At 35.8% G+C, this 25806-nt stretch overlaps 2 protein-coding genes across 6 annotated transcripts in view; one reads left to right on the top strand and one right to left on the bottom strand.

The window, feature by feature from the left end:
- Window positions 1–13433, top strand: part of LOC105154288 (cytosolic carboxypeptidase 1) — a 32939-nt gene extending 19506 nt beyond the window's left edge. For 3 of the 5 annotated variants that reach the window (XM_087403603.1, XM_087403604.1, XM_087403606.1), the window contains 4 exons: window positions 10890–11142; window positions 11486–11610; window positions 11861–12013; window positions 12300–13433. In XM_087403603.1, the coding sequence (XP_087259729.1) occupies window positions 10890–11142; window positions 11486–11610; window positions 11861–12013; window positions 12300–12411 (643 nt within the window). In that variant the 3' untranslated portion in view covers window positions 12412–13433. The remainder of the gene's footprint in view (window positions 1–10889; window positions 11143–11485; window positions 11611–11860; window positions 12014–12299) is intronic. The other 2 variants (XM_011069705.2, XM_011069706.2) reach the window with 2 other exon arrangements.
- On the bottom strand, window positions 12958–24739 carry LOC105154289 (dicarboxylate carrier UCP2). The gene is made up of 6 exons (XM_011069710.2): window positions 24592–24739; window positions 19963–20479; window positions 19700–19821; window positions 17689–17798; window positions 15808–16023; window positions 12958–15677 (listed from the first exon to the last, which is right to left on the bottom strand). The coding sequence occupies exons 2-6, from the start codon at window positions 20080–20082 to the stop codon at window positions 15292–15294; spliced, it is 954 nt and encodes a 317-aa protein (XP_011068012.1). The 5' UTR covers window positions 20083–20479; window positions 24592–24739; the 3' UTR covers window positions 12958–15291.
- Window positions 24740–25806: the final 1067 nt, after the last annotated feature.

The following is a 25806-nucleotide window of genomic DNA, read 5'->3' as shown; positions in this document are numbered from 1 at the left end:
TCCCATTAATAACATCTGTGCGCTCGCGCTCCCTCTTACTTTGTTCCCGACACCGTAAATCCTCCTCCGTTGTAACGCCGCGTCGCTTCTTTCGCTCGCGGTACGGAATTTTACTTTGCCGCGGTCTTCACGGTTCTCCGTGGATTTGTATCGACGGCGAGCAGCAAAAAGACGTCGGTTTCAAGGCAGACTTCATTTCTGAACGCCTCCTCGGAGGCATCCTCTCGTACGCGCCTCCCGATATCATCTATCCCTAAAAATCCACCTCACTTCATTCGTCAGCGAAACGACACGCACGATCGTGCCGCTCAAATCCAACACTAATTGCAACAAATCGCCTGCCTCCGAGAAGGAAATCTGTATAATTATACCTTCGATCTACGAAAGACCGGCTCGTGAACATTGATACCTGGATCAGCCTGGACCCCGAGATTTGAGCGAAATAAACGGATCGAGCTGCTGGGACTCGATTATTAATACCTATACGTAATCTATGCTCATCCAAGTACTCATCCAAAATATCGGTCTTTCTAATAATATGTGTAAACCTCGCTCGACAGAATCATAGCGAGGTATCACGCATACTTCGCGTGAAGAAGACGGGCCGATGGATGTAAGCAACGAGAGCGCTTCGACCGGTTGCTTCCTTCGCGTCCTTTGGCGCCGTTTTGTTCTTGCGATCCGCTCCTTCCCGCGTTCCAACTTCTTTCGAAGCGCGTCGTCATCGCAAGACCCGCTGGAATTCTGGCTCACCAACTTGCGAGCGGACACATGCACGCGCACGCATGCACGCGCACGCATCGCAGATATTGCGGTGCGGCGCGTGCGAGGACTACCGGGCGCGTCTCAATTAAGCTTTCGTGTGATTAATGATATGAGATCGTATCGCGAAACGCGTCACTCCGTGAACGGGGCGTACTAACGAGTTATCGCATTGCTCGTGTGTCATACGTTCTACTTTGTACGACGTTTCATCGATCGATCGAGTGAAAATAGGCTTCTGTTCTTTTTGGCACAACTTTTCATCTTCCTTCCTCTTCTTTCCTCCTGGAGAGAAAAGGAAGAAAGATGAACTGATGCAAAAGCTCAGTCAAAAAGAACAGGTCTAATATAGATGTATTTTTTTGCGAGCTGTCATCTCGAAACTATTCTGCATTCTTAATACGCGTGAGGCACTGACATTTTATCGGGACCATCGTGTATTTTTCTCAGTAGTTGAAGTTTGTGGTAATATTATTATTATTATTATTATTATTAAATCCCGTTTTATTATTGTCGCTTTATAGCGTGTTCCACCGACACAGTACCCCGATTCTCTTAACTTTAGTTATATTGTTGTTGCGCAGGTATATAGGATGTTCCAAATTCTATGATGATAAATATTTTAAAGACAGATTCTTTGTAATATTTTAAGACGAAAAGCCAAGTACAAAAATACCGAGGCTATTATAGCTTTCAAATGAGAAGCGTTTAAAAAAATTACGAATGGTAAGACTAGAATTTTGCGCGCTCAACAAAAAAAATGGTAAAATGATCAGTGTAAAGGTGAATTTTGTTATTATCAAAAGCATGAAATTAGAGGAAATATCTTCATACATTTCCCATTTTAAAACTTAACTTCGGCATTTCTATATTAGGCCCAATTTTTCATTATCTGATTAATTTACGGTTAAGCTTGATCGTATATTTTATCCAATGGGATCATCAATGTCATAAATGAAGTTCATTGGATGAAACATTAGGTTAAGCTTAACTACAAGTTAACCAGAAAATGAAAAACTGGGTCATAGACTTTTCGTTACAAGAAATCTGTCTTTAAAATATTTATCGTCAATTTTGAGACATCCTGTATATGGTAAACAAGCTACGCAATGATAATATAACGATACCGAAACTGTCATTAAAAATTACAAAATGGGATACTTGGCTCTCTCTATGAAGAGGCCTTTCACGATCAGTATTTTGTTATCGTGGAATTTGCTACTCTCAACGTTGGCTATTTGATATTGAAAACTGTTATTCGCGTTTAAATTTCCTGCTTTATTTTCTGTTTTTTAGTTTCCGATTCATTAATTTAACGTATTCTCTCGATCACATTCACTCCCAGTAAAATCTTTATCTTCAAATAAGCGTCGTTTGAAAAACTTTTAAATATTTGATAAAATCAGTTAAATGTATATTTTATTTGTTCCGTTATGGTTTGACAAATATGTATTTCCAAAGAGTAAATTATTAATAGAGAAAATATATTTTATAAAGCAATGAAGCAGTAACACCGGTATCGGCGCAAGTATGTATCGATAACGCGAGTCGCAAAAAGATTCACATCTCAAGGTAGGCTTCATTTCTGACCATGTGTTCGCGTCTGATCCGAGAGATCGATCCACCTGCTCTCGGAATATATCGTGAACGAATATAGGCTTACCCAGTCGTCTGATTACAATATCGAAACCGGTACGAGAGGAACCGATGCGTCTCTACGTCCCAGAAAATGTAGCGCGTCTTCCATCTATCCCCTTCGTGTCTCTCATCCCTTCACGGACGCCGCACCGTCCTTTTACGGTATTATCTCTCTCTCGTGAAGATGCTGCCTAGTGGCGGAATTGCCGGATCAATGATCAGATACGCGATGTGTTATTTCTGGTATACGCGGCGCGCTGTGCGGGCGATCGTGAGCAAAAAGGACCTCGCGTGACATCCAAGACCTACCGCACAACGGAAATCGTCTCTCTATTTATGTCTCTGTCTCTTTCTTTCTCCGACTTCGCGCAATGTCCGCCTGTTGCAGCTCTTGCACACGGGAGGATGCCGTGCCGCGAGCTTAATGACAGGGTAGTGCGCCGTGACGGTTTCCTTCGTGGACCACGATTCAGGAATGCAGATGAATCGGTCGGAGTAGCGCCGAGCGCGCGGCCTAAGGAGGCGTTTCGCGGTTGCCGCTACTTCATTAAACGTGTTGATGCAGGATGTGGATTTTATTAATGGAGAAAGGAGAGAGAGATAGAGAGAGAGAGAAAGAGAGAGTGCTTTTACGAGAGATTCCATATCCTTTGTTAATCAAGGAAGATTAATTCGCTTTCATATTCCATATTATATATCTTCCTTTAACGCCGAATGAATTACAATAAAATTCATCGGTTTTCGCGCTTGCAGACTTGCCTAAGAGAAATCGGATATTTGACTGCGGGGAACCGGCTGTGTGTGTCCAGATTTCTGTACATATCAATCGTACCATGAATGCCTGGGCTTATACATGGCGCTCATGGCGCAAGTCACGTTCCGCTGGGTACCTTGGTATAGGTCAGTTTAACAGGTTGAATTCCCATCGTGGTATTCCCGTGGGAATGCATCGCGTCCGCTCAAGTGCACTTAAGTCCGGCGATACTTACGGGGGTTCTCTCCTATATATATCATGTATGTGGTGGTGGGTGAGACTAAAGCAGAAGTTCGGTGTACTGGATAAACAAGCGATTCTTCAGCAGGCACGATCACCATCTCATCGTCGTCGTTGTCTTCTCGTCCTTCCGTTTTCTCTTACCATTACTTTTCTCTTTCGTTTCGTTTTCTTCTTCATCGCCTTCTTCATCCTCTTCTTCTTCGTCGTCTTCTTCGCTTTCCTCTTCCTCCCTCCTACCACTTGATCCGCTCCATGCGAGGGAGACGCTAGGGAACAACTTCTCACAGCCGCGCCAAGGGACTTGGTCTTTTTTTGCTAAAACAAAAGCGAAGACCGGGGTACGCCGCAGCGGCCAGCGACGGCCAACGGCGGTCAGCGGCGACCATCGTCGGCTGCGCGACGAAGAGGAAGACGAGAGGAAGATGGCTGGAAGGTGCAGGAGAAGCGAGGGAGAGGATGCCACAGGGGGATTCTTGCCGAGGTCTATTTCAAGCCCTGCCAGCAATCGCTATGTAAGGCCCTCTTCTTTCCTTTCCTTCCAAGCATCTCTTCTCATCTTTTTCCCGTCCAGAGACCCTTCCTTCCTCCCCGTTGCTCTTACCGGTATACTCCCCTTCGTCTCACTACCCCGCACCTCTCTTCCTCTCTCTTTTTTTTTTCTCTGTGTACGGAACTCTCGGTTTTAGCTCGCGAACAGCTTCGGACCAAGACGATCGGAGGAGCCATACTGCCCCGAAGGCTTCGACGGCATTCGCTCCTCCATTTTGATACCTCTAGGACAGTGATCCTCATGCATTTCGCGATTGATCGAAGCAGCATGAGATGCTTCAAATAAGTATGTCTGAAAATTATCTCAACGATAAGGGATGAGTTCCATATCATTCAGACGATAAACCGACATAACAGCTTTTGAAGTGAATTTTTTATATAAATTCAAAGGAAGCTCGATAAATATGTTATACATTGTATAATTCAACATGTTGTGTCACCAATTTACAAAAATTTGTGATAATTTTAGAAATATTATTTTTCGCAAATAATCGAATATGTTTTTCGATCATCGAAAATAGTAAAGCAATATCGAGAAAAACGAAGATTGAAGAAAAAGACTCGTCTTGACAGCTGAATACCAAAAACCGTAACTATTTATAGAATTCGGTTCTATCCCGAAAGAATCTCCAATTATATATGTGTGCAAGATCGAGTGGTCGAGCGACTTCATAGTACGAAAGGGCCACACGACCTTGCACACTTTTTTATGGTTCACTCTTTAGGAGTCATAATTCAGTTAGTACCAGAACAACTTATGGATTTGCTGTTTTCTTTGGAGAGTCTTAAAACAGTGATTCTCACCTCTATTTCAGTCCTTCAAATATTTTTACCATAACGACGTAATCTCTTTATCGAGTAAAAGTATTCAGGCAGATTTATGTAATATTGATGTTACTTATATACCGAGAATAATAGTAACATTTGACAGCTTTTAATTTTTCGTTACAAACATCACATTTTTATAATATTAATTTCCTTCTATTTGACAAAGATTAAAGTTAACAAACATGAACATCGTTAATAATTTATTTTTATTTACTTAACAATTTTAGAAGGTAAAAAACTTTTGCTTATAAAATTTTAGAATTATTGAACATTAAATATTGTGGGACTCAAATAATATACGTTATATAAAGTTTTGGATTTCTATTCTGATTGTGAGATTCAATCAAACGCGGACTATGACAGGAGATCGCAACCGTGAAACAGCGTTCCGTATCTTGTTTTTCCTCGCACAACTATATTGTTCGGATAATCAATCATTACGACGTAAAAGACAAGCAATGTACTAAGGGCCACCAAGTTGAGAACATCGCCTTTGACTACCGATCATTTCTCTGGAGCACAACTCATCGATTACGTACCCGCGTATCTTATTATGTAGACGCTGTCTTGCTGGATATATTTAGACAGTTCGTTTCTCGTGGAATATAATGAAATCATAGCAGCCGCGCACAATGTGACGTGGTAGAATCATGCGTGGAATACGTGATATCACGATTGAGCGCGTTATCAAGATACCCGATCTTCTCTTTCTCTTTTTTTTTTTTATTCAACGCGAGATGAACGTCGTGCCGCAATTAACGACGAAACGCTTGAGTAACCCATAATAACGAGTCGCACTGATCGCAAATCATTAGGAGCTGATCATCCCGCGTAGCTGCAGCCCGCTTTACTCACGCTCTTGTTGCGGTTAGGTACCTGGGGTTTAAGAGAGAACGACCTAGAACCTGAAACCGTGAACTCGCTTGCGATTACGGGGTCGAGGTGAAGAGGCTCGCCCTCCCGGAGGTTTTAACACGATCGGGCAGCTCGTTACGTACGGGCATAGCAGTGGCGGGACTTTTTTTTTCCAAGAAAAACGCTCTTCTACACGAGTACGTATTCACAGGGTATTCACGCGCTCTTATGCCCACGTATGTAAAAATAATTTACACGCGGCAACGCCATTATCCTTACATATGCAGATTAGACGTGCGCGACGCGACGTACGCAGCAAAGTGCCCTGGAAAGGCTCGATGAGCTTAATACTATGAGAGATTTATTCCTATCTATTCATACGATACGGAGTGGAATATAATTTTGTATTTTTTTCAGTATATCATGTCATAACACAATATTTTGGAAATTTTTATTTCGTCTTACATTGAGTTTTGAATCGTGAGAATTGAACTTACACAGTAATTCAGAGGCATTGCGTAGGAAGATCGGTAATAGCAGTATAATTTTACAAATTAGTTAGTATTTCTTTCTTGATAATAGTTTTATCAGTGATCGTTTTGATAATAGTGCGATCGGAAATTGTATCATAACAATATTTATAGACGTTCTAAGGAAAAAATCGTAATCAAAAACAAGGGAAAAGAATCTCGTAATTGTCGAAGACGTTTTGCCTCGGACAAACGTAGTCACTTCAGTCTCGCATAATATCGTATCTCTCGAACTGGAGAGACTGGCAAATAAGGAAGACGAATAAAAGTTGCAGATATCGTCAAATCATTTGATTTCTGAATCTTTATAGGATATCCTATCCGATCAATCTATTTCTGGAATAATTTATCGGAAGTTTCGTCATGAAAATTTCAACGATTTGCGTCGGACAGCCTGTGTATATTTGTAATACCTTCTTATCGACAGGTTTAAGCTTTGAAGAGTACTTTCGACGCTTCGCGAATCTCTCTTGCACTTGCAAAAACTCGTAAGGAAGCAGCATTTTGTTCCTCGCGAGAGGAAACCGTGTCGGCGAGCGTTTTAACCGGAGACGAGCGTCTTCGAAGAAATGGTAGACTAAAGTGAGCGAGAAAAAGAGAGAAAAAAAGAGAAAGAGAGAAAGAGAAAGAAGGTATAGAAGAGCGAATGGATTTGCTCGCCCTTTGCCGTCCGTAGAAAAAGGGTCGGCTTCGGAGACCTTGGGTTGGAAAAGGAATGCAAATCGAGACCGGTCACGAATATTCTAATGTGCAGTTAGTCCTTACACGACGATTGCGAGAGAATCGTCATTCGATTTCTCCCCCGGGGCGCGTGTTTGTGCGTCCAGAATGCTCACAGCCCTCAATTAAATGCTTTGCGTGTCTCCGAATCAGGTTGGAATGCTGGAGATAACGATGTCGAATCTCGTTATGTACTTATGATATTTTTAGTGTCATAAAAGAGAAAAGCAAACAGGATGCGTCCTTTACCGATTAACGCTCACAACGGCTTTTCGATAATGTTGATTAGGCTAAATGTATCAGGGAATGACCGGCTGAACAGAATCGTTATAAATCGTTCAACTTTCTTGCTGAAAATGGTATCTTCTATTTTCGTCCGTATCTTTTATCGAAGCAGTTTTTTTTTAATGCTTCGTTGGTTATTTTTGCACCATATTATTTAATACGTAAACATTCAAATAAAGTTTTCTTTAGCATTTTTGTCGCTAATAAAGACGTTTACGATATTTACATATATATTAAAGTATTATGCACTTTTGCATGTGTCACGATACTGACAATGCTTTACGAAATGACGTTCCCGCGACAAGATTGCTCATGAGAGCGTGAGATTTAGAGATGTGGAAACAGAGTCGAGAAAGGAAAAAGCGTCCGTCAGCGGTTGCACGATCAAACCCCAGGATAACCCTGGAGAAAATGCTGCTAGGCCATGGAAGAAGGGACGGAGATAGATGCGAGCGGACATGATGGTAATAAAGTTCACGGAAGAAATACGCGATACGTAGAAGAAGGGCTTAGGAAAGTAGAAGTTCCCAAGAAGAGGATTTCGCTTTACGATCACAAGAACGGACCGCGAGTCCTCTCGTTTCCGCTCGTCTCTTCTTCGATTTTGTTCCGTCGGTTATACCGAGAATTCTCCGATATCTTACAACCCCTTTTTTTGTACGGCCGTTCTTGCCTATTTTTCTATACTAGATTTATGCCTCGTTTACGCAGAGATCGTAACGCGAGCGGACTTAAATGAGCGGAAAGGCAAAATTAGAAGAGTCTAATGACTATCGATTATCATACTTCGAAGAATCTCCAGATTGATCTCGAACAACCTGCCACTATAATCAATCAAAGCATACAACTTATCGATAATCAAATTTTAGTCAATCAATTCTTTAATCAAATTGACCGGATTTAATGGTTTCAGATTTGCGTGTCTGATCGTTTTTAAAATATCCGAGGTATCACGTAACGTATGAGCGGTATCCTTTGAACGTTTGACACGGAGCATGTCTGAGACGAGTGGTCGGTTACGTGTAATTTGTACAGGATCTTTTCTCCACAGAGGTGAGAGAAGTCTGTTCGCAGTCAAGGCTCCCTCCTCGAAGTCATTGACATTGGCGGTCGACACGAAGAGACTGATGCTGCCCATTATATCGATTAATAAAACAGCAACACTCTCATTGTATAGTCATTCAATCATCGTTTGCAAACATGTGACTCATTGCCGTTCTTTCTACATTCGACTCGCATTATCTCCATGAATTTGGAAAAGATGAATTTTAAACATTCATAAATTACTAAGTGATTACTAAGCGACTATGTTAGAGAAATTTAAATATATTATAGATTTATTATTATTTGTATACATGGTGGAATTGGATGAGGTGTTGTATTTCCGAAGATGTGCGCATACACACACTTATAATACAATAGCAAAATAATGGCATTCGCTAAGTACAGCTGACATTATATATTTTACATCGTAAAAAAATAAAAGTCGCGCATTGCGACCGATTTTTAATTCCGCCATATCACGCGAAAAATAATATCTTATATAAAGGCTCATTTATACTGGTTATAAAATGTTAACTTATGCCGTAAACTATAAGAAATTGACCAATCACAGTCAATGTAAGGAGAATGGACTCGATTATTCTCCTCACACTTTCGACTGTGAATGTCAATTTCTTATAGCTTACGGCATAAGTTAACAGTTTACTGCAGCCAGTATAAATGATCCTTAATTCCATGATTTGTATATCGCGTAAATATCTGATTTATTATTATCCGCACACAGCGTTGAGATAACGATTGCTATCTTTCCTACCGGAGAATTGCTTACGATTGCTGTTAAAACTGTTATCGTCTTATAGTGCATTCTCTCATGAAATCTTTTCTGTCAGCCAGAGAGCCGGAAATTCGTTCAAAAAGCCGGAATCTCTGGTCGAAATCTAAAGAGATGATAACCGTAGTCGAGACCATAACTTGTTCCTCATAATCTCGTCTTAATTTTAGTAAAAGGTCTGGTATCATGTTTCCTGAGTATAAATTTAGAAGAGGGGAACTTCAAATCTTATCTCGGGCCCCTAGATAGAAACGGGGACCATTCGCGGACGCGATGCTTCTGCCCGTCAGATGTTGAATGTTAATGGCATTACCTGACGAAGCGTTGCGCTTCTCCGCGCGATTTCGTTTCGGTGCGCGTTCTGAAACGCGCGCGGCGCGACCGCTTTTTTGGCATTGCATGCACATGATGAGATCTATTATCTCGAATGACTGTCCTCTTTCGCTGTCAGCTTCTGCGAACGTGGCGCGCCGGTGAACGTCCTCTTTCTCTCTTGGTGGGACACCGTCAAGTGTACACCATACAGAATGTGGACGGCAGTCGTCGCTCTCGTTATGTGCTTTCATGTTTAAATTGAGTTAATATAAATAAACAATCCTTGTGCTGCTGTTAATAGCGGCTAAAAATATCTGTGAAAAAATTTCTGAGTCGATTCTTCAATGTCTCTTTACGAAACTTGAGTGAAATGAATCCATGAAGGCTTCGGCTCTTTTTTTTCCTTGGAGTTTCCTTTTTTAAAAATATTTATAATAAAATATACATTTTTTTTTAACGTTTAATCACAATTCTAATACTTCAAAAATATTTTTTAATTTAAGAAATCCCTAGATATAAAACTGAGTAAAACACATATAGATTTTATTATATTATTTTTCTTTTATATTAAGATAATTTTAAATAAAATGTTTTATGAAATGTACATTTAAGTAATAACCTTAACAAAATATTTCGCCTGCGGTGAGCCAATGGTCCTCCCTCTCTTAATAAATTTTTGAATCCGCCATTGGAATTAAATGTTACAAGTATCCGCGTGCAAAGTTCTTTCACTATCTACTTGATACTCGCTATCTACTTATGACGTCGAGATATCAGTACGGAACGCATAGGTACATCAAGAGACGACGTCAAGACGACAGTCATAATTCAAGCGGTTGTCACCTGCCATGTCTCGCTATTAGCTATGCGCGACACGAAGGCGTCACTTCCTCTGACTCGGTTTCCGGCCACCGGAAACGTCCTTCTAACTGCGGCTGAATCCTTAAATGAAAATGATCTTTCACAAGATCCCCTCCGCTTTTCGATCATAGATCGTAAACGACATCAAGACGAATTGTCACCATTGCGTAATCCATCGTAATACGCCTATGCACTTAACATGTTTGAAGGGAATACTTTTAGCAAACATTAGGAAATTACCGTACATACATACGTATATATTTTATGTCGCAAATCCGAGAGAGAGCATCTTAGGGAATTGGTTAATAAATAATGCTTGCAGATTACTTCTCTCTGAGAGACGCATAAATATTTCTGATATTCTCGTTCGAAGACGTTAAGATTACCTCATTATGAAGTCGTTTGAAATCCATACGTTTCCCATCCATGTTGAAAGGAAGTGAAGCCGTAAAAAAATAAGCAGGAAATATATGTCACATCGGAAAGAGCTAGCTCGGAATTTCCAATCTCGCGAGATAATTGACGACGTGGTACGTTACATGTGGGCAATAGCGAACGCGATTTTTAACAATTTCAGCGTTTTAACGATCGCGATGTTCGTGATCGTAGCATTCTGTAAAGTGTCCGGTTAGAACCGGTGTCCGGTTTCTTTTATACTAGAATCGATTCCTCTTGTTGTCTGTTTTTAAATCTGTACGACATGCTTTTGCTGCAGCAATCGATACGGTCTGACGAACGAGGACCTGAACCGACGCTGGAGCAATCCCAATCGAATGTATCATCCGGTGATCTATCACACGAAAGGCCTGATGGAGTACTGCGCCAGGGTGCTGCAGAGACCGCCTCACGTTTTCGTCGACTATCACGGCCATTCGCGGAGGAAGAACGTGTTTCTGTTCGGTTGTTCAAGGTCGGGTTCCTGGAGCGCCGCGGACAGGGCGAAACCGGACCAGCCGGTGCAGTATTTGGTAAGGGAATCAACGGAAGGGAATCGAGGCTAGATAATATTTTTAGATCTCGCGCGGCATCATTTATCCTACGTTTACCTGCCACCGGGCCAGCCCGGCGAACGTTTATCACTTTGAACGACCGTCTATTCAATGTGAACTTTCGATTTGCACGAGCAATTACTCGCCGACAGCCGCCTATTCATTTTGCGCGTTGCTCTGCCACATTAATGTCATTAGTTAGAGCGTTACACTGAGAAAGTGCTCCGAGAAAGTATTTCTCTTCTTGGACTATGAAACCTTGATTCTCATTAGAACCTCCAAATGCGATCTCCTAATCTTTGTGACTCTCTTTCTGTATCAGATGTTACCGCATCTCATGCAGAGGACATCACCAGCTTTCGCATTGCCACTTTGCTCCTTCAAGGTCGAAAGGAACAAGGAATCCACCGCCAGGGTCGCTATATGGAGGCAGTTGGGTGTTCCGAGGTAAACGACGGCTATATCCTGAGCAGATTGAGATCTGGCTCGCAATAAGATTTTTTTTTTGTGTAGTAAGGTTGAGATTGTCTTGTAAAAAAATCTGTTCTAAATTATACGATTTATATTTAATATTAACATTAACTTGGTGAAACGTTTTCTTTTGTATTTATATTTATAAAAGTCAATATTACTGATATTGCGACGTTGTGATTGAAAAAAATGTCACTATGTCTCGTCTAACGTTTTATTCAAATAGAAGTTACACGATGGAAAGCAGTTTTTGTGGATGCGATCAAGGCGTATTGGCGGGATTACATCTCGACACAGAGGATCTCAAAGCCATTGGAAGAGATTTCTGCCAAGCTTTATCGATGATGAAGGATGACGGTGACGATTGGGCCATCGGAAAGTACGTGCAAATTTGTTGTTATTAATTCATTGTTACGGTATAAATCGATTTAAATATAAATTTATTGAAATACATTTGATTGAGAACATTTATATATTAAAAAAGAAAACTTGCAAAATATTTAAAAGGAAATATATATATATATATGTGTATGTACTTCCAGGGACTGTATTTAATTGGTAAAATTATTTTCTAAGATCTTTTTTGAAAAGAATAATTTTTCTAAATTTTAACTTTCTACGAGCTAAAATAAAAGGTTTTACAGAGAATGATATATTCAATATAGATCAACAGAGCAAGCCTGTTGTCCGAGAATGTGTGTTTTACGAAAATCACGGAAGATACCGAAATGTATTCAAGATAAACATGCTATACATCATACCACAGCGTTTTCTTAGCAAATGAGATAAATAAACAATTGTATTATAAGGCAAGATTTGTGTGTGACCATTCGTGTGTGAGCATTGTTAACTTAATGCTTTCGCTATAAATTGTTCTGTATCAACATATGATGTCTTTTCCGTTATCAATCAAACTAACAATGTTTCTGTAAACTAACACTAATAGCTAGTAAGTGAAAAGAGCTATCGTTTAATTTATACATCCATTACTCTTGAAGTTAATCGACAATTCACTTATTATTCAATATGTTTCTTGTTAATTATGCCTGTTACTCTTTTTAGAATTCCTGTGGAGAAACATATTCCCGTGGAATCAGGATGCATGGACGACGACATATCTTCCAGTAGTGAATCCAATGATTCCGATTTTGAGACTTAAGGAACTGCACCTCAGTCAAATATCAGAACAGTTATCTTAACAACAAAATTTATTGCAAATATTTACTCTCATGCACTTATAAAGTTAAAATTTAATACAAAAATTATTTCTATTCTGAATAAAATAATATAGTATAGTACAAAACAATAGTTCACGAAAAGAAATATTTCACAAACAATATTTATTTAAAACTCGTAACAAACATTTAAAGCTATTCTCTATGAAAATACTATCTACATATTATAAAGTCTATTTATACATATCTTGGACATCAATATTTCATAAATTATGTTCCATAGTAAACAAGATCATGTTTGTTATAGATTATTTAATATATGATTTAATATACTATTTAAGTATGGCCACATATGATTATTCAATTTCAAAATAAAATTCTTGTGAAAGTTGAAATTATATCATCATAAAATCATCATCTAAGATCTAAACAGTAATAAAACAATGACCTCTAGAAAGCTTTACACTTTTGGGAAATTTGAATCGTCTCTTGAAAGGCAAAACAGATTTAGATAATACCAAAATAAAATAGGGAACTGTATCATTCCCTGACACGGTACCTCGCTCTATACTTTGTACACATAATTATATAAATATAGAGGAAATAAATGTTAATGAGTTGTAATTCTCTGTAAATTTATAAGATCTTCCTAAGACTTCCTGAAGCAATTATTTGTGTTCCACGGATTTTTGACAAGATTTTTATTTGCGTATCGATATAACGCTAATTGCAAATTTGTAATTTTCGGCTATTATTACGTTGTGCTTTTTAATATAGGTATTTCTAGTATAATATACATGCCGTGACATATACTGCACAATAATCCGAACGATAATTAATGGAGAAATTTAGAAAATTAATAAGATGATTTATAATAATGTGCGGATCAATACATAATGCGTTGAATGATGCCAGAATAAATGATTATTTATATTACATAATACTACAATATTGTAGTAATTAAATATAAATATAACATCGCAATGTTTAATACTAATATATTAATATTAGTGTTTAAATTCTGATAAGAAACAATTTATCCGACATTTTATAATTAACTTTATACTGCAGAATTTATGAGAATATTCTCAAATAGCACAGCATCTACAAAGCGTTAAAAAGCGTTTATATATTTTTTTTAGCGCTTTACAGGTGCTGTTACTTGTTGCTTGTATTACTATTTAACGGAATTATTTCTTTAATACTGCAAACAAATTTTTAGAAAAATGTAATTCTTGATAGAAATATGTTGTATTCAATTAAACATAATCAGTCATGTACTTGTGCGTACACTATACTTATACATATTATTTTAAGATCAAATAGTTTTTGTCATCGAAATTCGACGATACGGATATATCGTGCGAATTGTATCTCAAATCATATCATCATTCTATGAGAGTTGACAATTATTGTATTTCATTATAAATAACAAATATTTCTATAATATATAATTTTTTCTATAATAGAGGTTCTTCAAATATTCCTCGCAAACTAAATTATTTGTTTAATTAAATTAATACATCAAGAAAAAAATTATTCATTAAATTAAACTAATTTAATTTGTTTTTATTGATGATGAATGTATGTATTTAAATCAGACATATATTATATTTTACTTAAATACATATATTCTTTAACAAAAGAAATAAAGACAATTAAGTTAACTTTTTTCTTAATATATAGTAATATAGTTTTAAAAAAATCGTTGATTGACAATATAAATTGTGCTCTGTAGTATAAATTGTAGACTGAATCGAGATTATATTGTATGCAAAAATTACATGCTACGTTCACGAATGATCAGTTAATTAAAGTGACGCTAAAAAGAAGATTCGTTATTTTGTAATCACAGTTTCTCATGAGATTAATATAAAGAGAGATTTAAGAGATTTAAAAATATCGGAATGAATTTCGATAACATTATTGTCTGTTTGACGTGTTAACGATTTACGTAATCATTGTATAATCCATCTTAAAATAGCCTAACGCCTTATTATAAATATATAAAGCTTTCTGATGAAATTCAAATTTATTTTATACAAATTGTTAAAAAATCCTTACTGTTTTTAATGTAACATCGCATGTGTACATTTATATAAAAACTAAAGTAACTGTAGTACTGAATGAGATTGCGTGTAGCTACTCCTACTACTATTATTTCCATCGGTGCAAATAATTTTGGTTGATCTGCGATTAATCTCCTTGAATGATTCGACGATAAACATCGTGTGCGCACACTTGAATTTAGGAAAGCGGACAATAAAGAAGCAGGTAATAAGAGGATATTCATTATCATTGGCTGAAATTGCATCTTGAAATATCAAGCTTTCGGTCTATCTACGTTTGATTCATACGTTTATCTAAACGAACGCTAATATTCTACGAAAGTGAATTTCGACAAGGTAATACAAGAAGTGGATTATACCGATCTCCGTGCCGGTTCGGCAGAATAATCGGGTTTGGTAAGTAATCGAGGACTTCACTCGATGCCATGTAGCTTCTTCATGTGCAACTTCATCTGCTCATAGGTCACCCACAATACGATGTTCCAGGATACCAGACGTGAGAAACTTGGCACGAAACCTTTATAAAACGCGGTGGGACCTTCCTGGACGAAGGTCTTGATAGCGCAGTCTATCGCGCCCTTGTACTCGCCAGCGATGCTGTTCATGTAACGCGTCTTCACGACGTCCACGGGACTTGCCGCCAGGGTGGTACAGAGTCCTGCGGCGGTCGCGGCGGTCAAATGACACGGTATCCCGTCACTAAGATAACCGCTAACCAGAATGAGGTCCTTGATAATGTCGTAACAGACTATCTCCGCCACGTTCACGATAGCATTACGCGAGACATTCGGCATGGTTCCTATGTGTGACGAAATAGAGGATTACTTTCTATGATATTCAAAAAATGTCTTATCTACTGTTTGTGCAATCTTTCAAAAATTCTATAAATAATACAGGAAGATTAAAAATATTTTTACCGGAAGACTCACCTCTCCAAAGACCCTTCGCGCCTTCTCCACTAGCGATACTCTTGTATGCCTGTAGAGTGGAGCTATACCTTACCGATGATCGTCCATTATTCCCAGCCTGCATGCGGATTTTAACGACGTCAGTCGGCTGAGCGATCATCACTGCCAAAGCGCCCGTCGTGATTCCCGCGGCAACACGTACGCCAATGTTCATCGATGTACCGATCTTATTGTTACCTGTTGAAATAAAAACGCACGATGAAGAACTAGTCTCTGACATAATTTAAGAATTAAAAAGCGATATAAAATCGACGCAAATTGTGCGTCGATCACTTTTTATCTCTTATTTAATGTTTATCAATTACGATCAATGTCGGTTTTAATGTCTTCATATAATATTCATAAGCGTTAGTAAACTTTTTGCAATCAGTTTGACATTAATAATAAATAATAAATTATTATAGAGAACCGATGATGTTGTATCACGAGCAAAATGTCCCAAAAATAAAAATTAATTTGTCGATTGTATCAAGATAATGAAAATAAATCAATTAAATCTTCTGTAAACATTGAAAAAGAGTACAATTTCGAAATTCTATTTTAAATTTGAGATTATATTTGCGTATAAATTGATCATGTCTTATTTTTTCAAAGAAAGTAAATAAGCCTGTTTTGAGTCGTAACACAGGATGTATTGTATGTAGAAGCAAATTTTTTGTTTATTTAATAAAAGTCTTATTTTAACAGAATTATTGATATTCTGGATATGTCCAGCAACAAAATAAATCTAATAGTTACAATAGATTATTTTAGATTAACATAAATTATATAATTTACATTTAAATCATCAATAAATGTAAAAATTCAGAATTGAACGCTACTTAAAATTAGGAAAAAAACATTTTGGAATATATTGGTATTATATTGATGCGCACACAAATGAACTAATAAATAATCTATTTAATTCTGCAAATTAATTTTTACACATATTTTTGAGAGCTTTTAAAAATGAAATGTAAAATTCACGAACATAATGATACCGAAAAATTAAAAAAGTAGACATAGAGATTGAATCGCAAGATTATACAAACATGTCTGATTGAGCAAAATTTTAGAAAAGTCTCAGCAATATATCAAAGATGAATTATTGAATTAAGCAAATATTTAAAAAAACTTTGTAAAAAGAATGTCGTAAATAGTTTGAATGCCGTATTTTAAAGAATGAAAACTTCTCTGCAAATGTAAATGAAATAAAATGCATAAATATGTAATAGTCTCACGATTATTCAATGCAGAGAGTAAGAGTTACAAAAGATGTTCAAATCCTCGCCTTTGCTGTACATTCAATCTTTTACCTCTGCCATTTCCATTTTCTGACTGTATACTTAATTTTCTTTCACTTGCCTCCTTTCCTCCTTTCTCAATTTCAAAAACGACAAAAATGAGAACGAGGAACATATCAAGATGATCTTAGACGATTTGCGCGTGAAGTTTATGAGAGTTTTCATCGTGATAAAGCGAGTGTCGATATGAATATGCGTGTATATAATGTTAGACATTCAATATTAGACTTTTTTTTATTAACAGTGATTCTTGACTATTTTTTTAATATTTATGTTTTCCAATATTAAAATTATTAAGATAATTGGCAAGAATTTAATCGTCAATAAATATTTATGAGTGTATATAAAAATATATTTCAAATATAATTTTACAATTATAATTCATTAAATATTGTCTAATATCGATATGTTTGCACGTTACGTGTGTTATTAATGTGACAAAACGTTTTATATTATACACGCGTTTAAGTAATTGTTGAAATTGTAACGCGCGCGGCTACTCTCGTATATATCATAGAAGATATATTTATATCAAAAGTTAGGAGTTTGTTGGCTGTACCGTCGAAGATTCCAGCGTAGAGTGACTTCACGCTGTCGTAGAGGCCCAATCGTATGCTGGCGAAACACATCTGTCTCTGGAGTCCCGCGGACAGACCTCCGTACAGGCTCCTGTAACCACCCTCGCTCAAGCACACCGCCCTCACAATTCACCCTCAAACTCGTTTTCAGGGTATCGTTTGTACACATTTCTCTCTCTCTCTCTCTCTCTCTCTCTCTCTCTCTCTCTCTCTCTCTCTCTCTCTATCTCAATGGTTTAAAAAAAAAATATTGTTCGCTTTTTTTACGCAAATATTGCGTAATTTTTCCTTTTTTTCTCTTCGTCTTTTTCCTATCCGCGCAATTTTGCACCTCATTTTTTTTCTACAATATAGATATCCTACATATTGAATGCTTTAAAGCGAAAATCAATATTACTCGTTAATGAAGTGATTTACAGTTCGAAGACGCGCGAAAGAAAAGAAAAGTAATTCGAGAGCTGAGAAATAACCAAGAGAGAGCGTGCATTATTTGTCACGTTCATCGCGCATTTTAATGTTGTATCATATTCAAAAATAGAGAAGAAGAAGACACCGGTGATTAGGAAAGTAAATGAACTATATTAATATAGATATAAGTATATAGACAAAGTAAATGAAATAAAATCAAAAAGAGAAAGTGAGAAAGAAAAGAGAGAAATTACGTGAAAACTTAAGAGAAATATATCGCGAAGAGATAAGTATAAGAAGGATAAGCAAGTTGTCTTTCAAAATTTTATAAGCAGTTTTATTGGAGAAATGACTATCAGAAGATATAGAAAAAAATTTCGTGACATTTATGCGCCGTACAAAAAAGTTTACGCGAAGCATCACGTATCCACGTTTGTACGTATCAATTGTCATTCTTTTTATTGTACAAATTAATTGGAAATTTATAAATATTTTGTATAAAAGAAACGAAACAGAACGGTTTGATTAATTTTTCGAATAAAGATTTTCGGAAAAAGATGCGAAAGACAACCCGTGCAGAATAGAAGTAAAAGAATAATCCGTAAAAGTAATAAAACAATAAGAGAAATTGATACAAGAAATACCATTGACAAGTCTTATTAAACTTGTACTTGTTTCGTTTTATATATTTCGATCTTCATCAAATATAATGTGTAATTTTTGGAAAGTAGTTGCATTTCTTTATCTATTTTGCTTATGCAAAAATTGTTTTTACATGAGTGAGCACTCGTCCATGGCATCTGATTAGAGGACGAAATAAAAATCATACTTATTCGGAGATCAATCGTAAGAATCTAGAAAGTTTTCCAGAACAAGTAATTATTGTACGTACATGTGCCAGATGTCGAGCAAAATTTTAATGAAAACACGATAAGCCGTAAATATTTCCTCACCGATCCTTTCTTTACTGACAATACAGGAAAAACAGTTAAATAAGTTATTTAAATAGTTAATTAATCAGTACACATCGCTTTTTTTAAATAAGGCTTTTCTATATAAATATAAATGTCTATTATAAATCATTAAAGTATTAAAATAAATATAAATAAGTATTTTTTATATTTAAATTGAACACATAATTTGTGATTACTTATATATAAAAATTTTTAAGTATTGTACATTTAACAAATTGTATTCTGAATTAATTTTTTTATGGTCAGTATATTTATATGTAATTTAATTAATAGACAACAAAAAAATTAATTGGCTTAATCTGGCACACGCCGAAACAAGAAATCTGGTTAATAATAGTTTGTGTATTACCGCAATTAAAAAAGTACCGCATGTTATTATTTCAGAGAGAGCGACAGTTGAATATAAAATAGTTATTATATCAACGAGCGATTGCTCTATAAATATTTTCTATAAGCTTTAAATTGAATTATCACTCTTAGGCAAGAGGAAATCCTGCATTTACAGATTCCGTATATATTACAATATTATGTACAAATATTAATAGCGCAAATAAAGTTGTTCTACCTACCACCGACTTTTAAATTACTATTATGATAACGAACAACGTACCTTGCGCCTTCATATCTGACGATGTTTGCGACGGTCTGGAACAATCCTGGCTGGCTCGTTCTTACTGCAAAGACCGATCCTTCCGCTGATGCCAGCAACAGAGCTTGGCCTTCTCCCGCGATCTTGAAGAAAAATCATTTCAATCGTATTTCAAAGAAATAATTCGATTTCTAGAAAAGTAGGTGAGTAAAAAGACGCAACGAGATAACACGCGATTATTTCGAAGGATATAATTCAAGTGCAATTATTATTACTTGGCTCACCTGCATTCTGACTTTGGCGGTGTCCAACGGAAAGGTGGCTAAATCGGCGATGCAGGCCGCGGTGCCTGCGGTAAGTAATTTCACGCCAAGTGAAAAGTCGTCCGACATTCCTTGCTTCATGATTTCCGCTGTTTGGTCACTCTTTTTCTCTTCCAAGATCTTTTTCCCTCTTATTACTGCTGATGCGTGCTGTTAAAAGTGAGCGTGGATGCCTCGTGAAGGATGGTGCAGGATTCTTGGATAAATTGGCTAATTTCTTCCAGCGTGACAGTAATTTTTCCCTTTTGAACTCGCTCGTTTCCTTCCAGCGGGATTTCTTTTTATTAGACAAATGATCCTATGTACACTATATACAAAGTCCTACCAGAGGACAAGAACCTTCAGATGTTCATGGATTCAACTGGTGTTCTTAAAGGTACGTTTCCCTAAAGTGATCGGGATACGCGTGGAGCCCTCCCGATCGTGAGCACTCGTGTTTGATTTCTTGATGGTGAACTTCTTTATACATACTATTCTCCTGTGAACAAACGATCGCAAAAGAACGCCATACAATATTCTGATACAAAAAAACAATTCATTCGATGCGAACGTGATCGACTGTCGCCGCTAAACTGACAGCAGCTGCTTTTATCCCACGAGAGAGTGAGTACTATATAGTGCGATTCTACAAAATAAAGCGGGTGTACTCCGATTCTGTAATTCTTTAACGGCAGTGTCGGTATCGTTGTAGTTACGCAGATATTATATACCTTATACAGTATCATAACAAAGCTGCCCTAATGATAACATATCTAATTATCATTAAAAGTTACAGAATCGAGGTACATCCGATAAGCGTAAAAGTATATCGCGTCGCGACCAAAGGTAGCATATTCAATTGCGCATGAATCGAAGATCAATGATCGTTGAAGAATTTGTCTCGAGACTATTAATCAGCGTCAAAAATCCACTCTTATGTGAATATATCGTATTATCATCTTGAACCACGCACACGCGGCGAAATCCTGGAATATCTGGATGAGGGCTATCGAGCCATTGTAATGATATACTGTAATATCGTTAATCGCTCATCGCGATTGATAATTGGCAAGATCCGTCTGCCGGCGTCTTTATCACTTGGCACGTGCCTCTTAATTACATTGACAACGGGTTTCCCACGATCGTGTAGAAGTATAATGTAGAAGCGTCGGGCGTATTCTCGTTTCTGCCCCCCGGAAGAGTCTTGGCCGGATACCGAAATAGACCGTCGTGAGGAGAGAACTTTGATCAGCTTGGTGACTTGCCAATAACGAGGAGAGAGGCTTAGAGATCGACGTCTTTATTTACAATTATAATCAACTCGTTTAAACGATATGTATATTTTTTGTATGAATATATCTCGTCATTTGCGACTTTGGTATCGTTTGTGTTTGGATACGGTGTTATACATAAGAAGTCGCAAAAATAATTGGAGTCGCAATGCTAGCAATATGTTTATATTTTGTTTCGTCTAGATGTTGAAATATAAATAAGTAGATTAAATAAATGATAGAGGGTTCAAAGAACGCGACGAAGCGTGATCAGCAGACTTTGTTCGATTATTTTACTTCGTAGAATAATGTTTATTGAATATCAATTGCAACTAGTTGATCTGTTAGTTTAAACGAACAATTATGCGGTAAAATTAGTGCATCGTGAGTATGCAATTATTCACTCAATATGAGGAAACCGTCGCATCAGCAAACTTCAAGACTCCACATTTTTTTAAAAAATTCAAAAGAGGGGCAGAGAGAGAGAGAGAGAAAGCTAGCATCATTCGATGTGATCTATTAGTATTCTATTCTTTCTTTGATTTTGTAAATGAGTTATATGAGGACTACTTGATTGAAATCCCGTTAGCTAGCTGATTACGCAATAGACGAACTGAAAGTTCCAGTACATAGTCCAACAATCGCGCTCGTGCGTTTTGAAATTTGTTAATAGAAACTGTGAGAGAGAACAAACGTCATCATTCTCATAAAGAACACAGTGCAAAGTCCACGTTGAATTATTTTCACCGCATGACGAATTAAGGCATCGCGTTGGTGCCGTGCCTCCGCAACGTCACATGCGTTTATCATTGCGATGGCAGAGTTTTTTCGAACTGTCATTGAACTTCATGTTTTTAGATGCTTTTATGTTTTGAATTTGGACTTAATAAAATTTGCTGAGACTAGAAGTTATTCGATAAATTATTTCGAAGTCATTTATTTTTTATATCATATGTAATTTTTATTATAATTTTAATTTTGTATAATTTAATTTTGTTACTGGCATAAATTGAATTTAAAAAATTCAGATTCTTTTTTTCAATTACATATAAACAGTTAATTTGCTTGTTGCTATCTTTTTAAAGAAATCAAGATAGCCTTCAAAAAATGCAAAACTTTTGTAGTATCCTTGCGAGAATACACCGATATGAAATGAAAGGTTTGTATTGATTTTCCTTATCATATATTTGATAAAAAAAGCATGGAATATATATGTACATATGAAAAGAATTGTGAGATATTGTCAGCATTCTTCTCCAACGAAGAATTTTTTTCATCATTATGTAATTTATAATAATTAAAATATATGTATGTGTAATATATATTCATAGAAAAATACCGTATTTAAATGTTAATTATTTGTTTCAAATATTTCAAAAATTCATATATATCAAACAAATATATCATTACAAACATTAAATTTATTGAAAATATATTTTGAATACTAATAATAAAATTTAATACTTCAATCAAGATCATTAAATTAAAACAAATCGATTTTTTTATTATATTAGGTGTTGGAATTAATTCGTAGCGTTTTTAATGAAAGAATGTTATTTATTTCACATGAGCATTAAAAAATACATTAATGAAAGTACTTCCCATCACTTGTAAAACGCTACGAATTAATTCCAACAACTAATATAAAATCGCTTCTTTGATAAAATTTTAGAATATTTTTCAAAAAAAAGATAAATTTTTATTTTGAGTACATAATAATAAGTTTTCTTTAAAACGTGTAAGTAAGTATATAAGATTATTATCAAAAAATATTCTTTGTTAAAGATAACCGTTGAAACTTGAAAGAAAAAGTCAATTAAGTAATAATTTTTTTGATAATAGAATGACACTTTTCTGCGTATAAATTTTGTTTTAATGTCAAAACTTTAGTTCGTGTTTCTTCTCTCCTTTTATTTTTTCGAAATATATATAAAATTTCATAAAATCAATTTACATAAAATCGCAATTCAATTCTTCTTTTTATCATTGCTTGATTCAATCGGATTATTTCAGTCTAGGTCAAGTTCGAGCTCATGAATTATTTTTCGAAGAACTCTTCGCTTCAAGTCGTCGCGAGAATCGATGGATGATAACATGAGTCATGTGCGATGAAGTAAAATGAAAATCGCACGCGAAAATACTACCAGCTTATTTGCCATATATGTATGCGGAGTGGGCGTTTTGGAATCGATATAATGCGAACACAATGCATCACGAAACATAGATGTAGCGTTTCTAATTTTCCGTCATTTATCTTCCACGAAGTAGAATCTCTCCTCGAACATTTCAGCGCGACTAGCATCTCGCTAAAAGTCACTGACTCGCAAACATGTTTTTACATAAAATGATAGTAACTGGTACGTGGGAAAACTTCTGGTTGCGATTTACAACTTGAAAAGAGAACAATTCAATTTTTTGTACGTTACGAATAACGTTGATCAATGCTAATTGTAATTAATCGAATATGTGCTATTTATTTCGTAGCCATTATTTTGTATTATATGCAATTAGCTATCGCGTTTTGCGGATTCGATATGATAATCGCAGAATATCATTTACAATCCAAATGTGTGCAGTTATTGATTTTCCAACGAATGGTTAAATCCCATGATAAAATAAAGGTAGGATATGCCAGTCGCACACAGTATAATATTATACTGTTGTCGCAATGTAATCATTACTTCAATATCTGGCTATTGACTCGTAAGGCACAATTAGTTTTAAAAGCGTTAATAAAACGCGACGAATTTGTCTAAATACTTGCTAATAAAAGGATAATTTTCTGTCTAATGTAATTATAGTATTCTTGATAAACGTAGATAATAACATATAGTAGATAATGGTGAGTCATAAATGCTTTGAAATTTCGTGAAGGTGTTCCTCATACATAAAAAGGAAGAACAAATATTCTTATGAATTAACATTAGATCGCAAACGCTTCTCGTTATCGAAATAATGGACAAATACAAGTAGTATCAAATAATGATTTGATTTAAATTTAAAAGTTTTAGATATTTTTTTATTTACAAAAGGCACTCAAAATGTCCATAATTTTCCACACATGTCTGAGCAAGAAAATTTAATAATTACATTTGTTCTTCCTTTTTATCCAGGAATATGAAATTTTAAGACATATTTATGACTCATCTGTATAATACATTAACAAATCAAAAGGTTTTTCGGATTTGATGAGGAAAATAAACATTTGGTGAGGTAAATGGAAATTATACGTAAATTGAAATGAAAATAGCAGGATATACTGTTTAATTGCGCAGCGTTAACGAATTAGCAAATTGTAAAAAGGCAAGAATAATAACAATATAAATCGCAGATCACTTACCAAGTGTACAGTAAGTAGGTAACAACACAACTGAAAGGAGTTGCGAGAAAGCACCGTTTATACCGGCTCGTCGACCAATGGAGGAAGATCAAAGTCGATGCCGCCCAATGGATAGTCGTTCATGGCGTCATTTCCCACCAAAGAACGCTGAGTTTGTGAAAATCGATAATTTCTAGCGCGATGGCGGTGAATGACGGTCGCGATCAGCCGGGTGGCTTCTTCGCGAGGGCGAGCCCGCAACCCTTTACGGGGATGTCGAGAGAATCAAGTTAAAAGAACGTTTGATAGCAAATTGGATTTTCTGTCAAGAAACAAAAAAAAAGATAAGAGAGAACAAGAAATACATTAATGAAAAAAGATAAAAGAAAAAGGGAAAGAAAAAAGTTTTCACTTACCCTGAACGTTAAATTATGTTCTTAAAGCTCGATTAAATTGAGCGAATCATCCGTCTCGCGTATTTTATTTCCAACTCATGCAACAAAGTTAAATATATTTAATGATATTTCGTGACGTTAGCTGCTTGCATTTCAAAGGCTTTAAACAATACACTTGTAGCGTATACTCGTAACGTTGCGCAATAAAAACATTGCCAATTCTTATGTAATAGCATCATATTGATTTTGACAGATAATACAAAAATACAGAACGTAAATAATTTTTAACTACTGTAAATTTTTAACTGTAATTATACTTTTGTACTTATTAGTGGTTTTTAATGCTTTTTAAATATTCGTTTATCTTCTACGAGGCGTAAATTCTTTATCTGTGTAAAATGTAAAAAACATATCTATAAAGTAAATTTAATGTTATAGATATATTTGAAATACATATATCCAACTTATAATTTATCATCAGATATACAATAAATAATTAGTTAATTAAGTCTTTTAGAAGCATTTATGTGTTAGACATATTAAATATCTTTATGACAGCAACAAGTTGCATATTTTCATCGCTTTATCCAATCCGGTTGATTGGAACAATACGTAACACAAGCTGTTCTCGTACTTTGACCTTTCAATATCTCTTAATAATTTATTAATATTATACATCATTTCAAAAACTTTTATATACGAGCTATCATTTAAATATAAAAATATTAAAGTGACCTTTAATTTTATTACAGTGTAACATAATAATTTTTTACTAATTTTTTAAATTTACGCTTCAATTCCGAATATTCTTTCTTACATCTAATAACTTGAAACAATTAAC

Source organism: Acromyrmex echinatior, chromosome 2, assembly GCF_024713525.1.
Source record: "Acromyrmex echinatior isolate Ae372 chromosome 2, ASM2471352v2, whole genome shotgun sequence".
Taxonomy (NCBI): Eukaryota; Metazoa; Arthropoda; class Insecta; order Hymenoptera; family Formicidae; genus Acromyrmex; species Acromyrmex echinatior.
The sequence above is the reverse complement of the archived record's forward strand: the minus strand, read 5'-3'. Positions and strand labels throughout refer to the sequence as shown.

What these genes read in the sequence shown, in the direction of transcription:
- LOC105154289 (XM_011069710.2), bottom strand. Translation starts at nt 20,082, where the DNA reads ATGAAGCAAGGAATGTCGGACGACTTTTCACTTGGCGTGAAATTACTT. An exon ending in CTACGCTGGAATCTTCGACG is followed by an intron (nt 16,024 to 17,688) that starts GTACAGCCAACA and finishes TTATTTCAACAG; the next exon opens with GTAACAATAAGATCGGTACA. An exon ending in CGCGAAGGGTCTTTGGAGAG is followed by an intron (nt 15,678 to 15,807) that starts GTGAGTCTTCCG and finishes CGTCACACATAG; the next exon opens with GAACCATGCCGAATGTCTCG.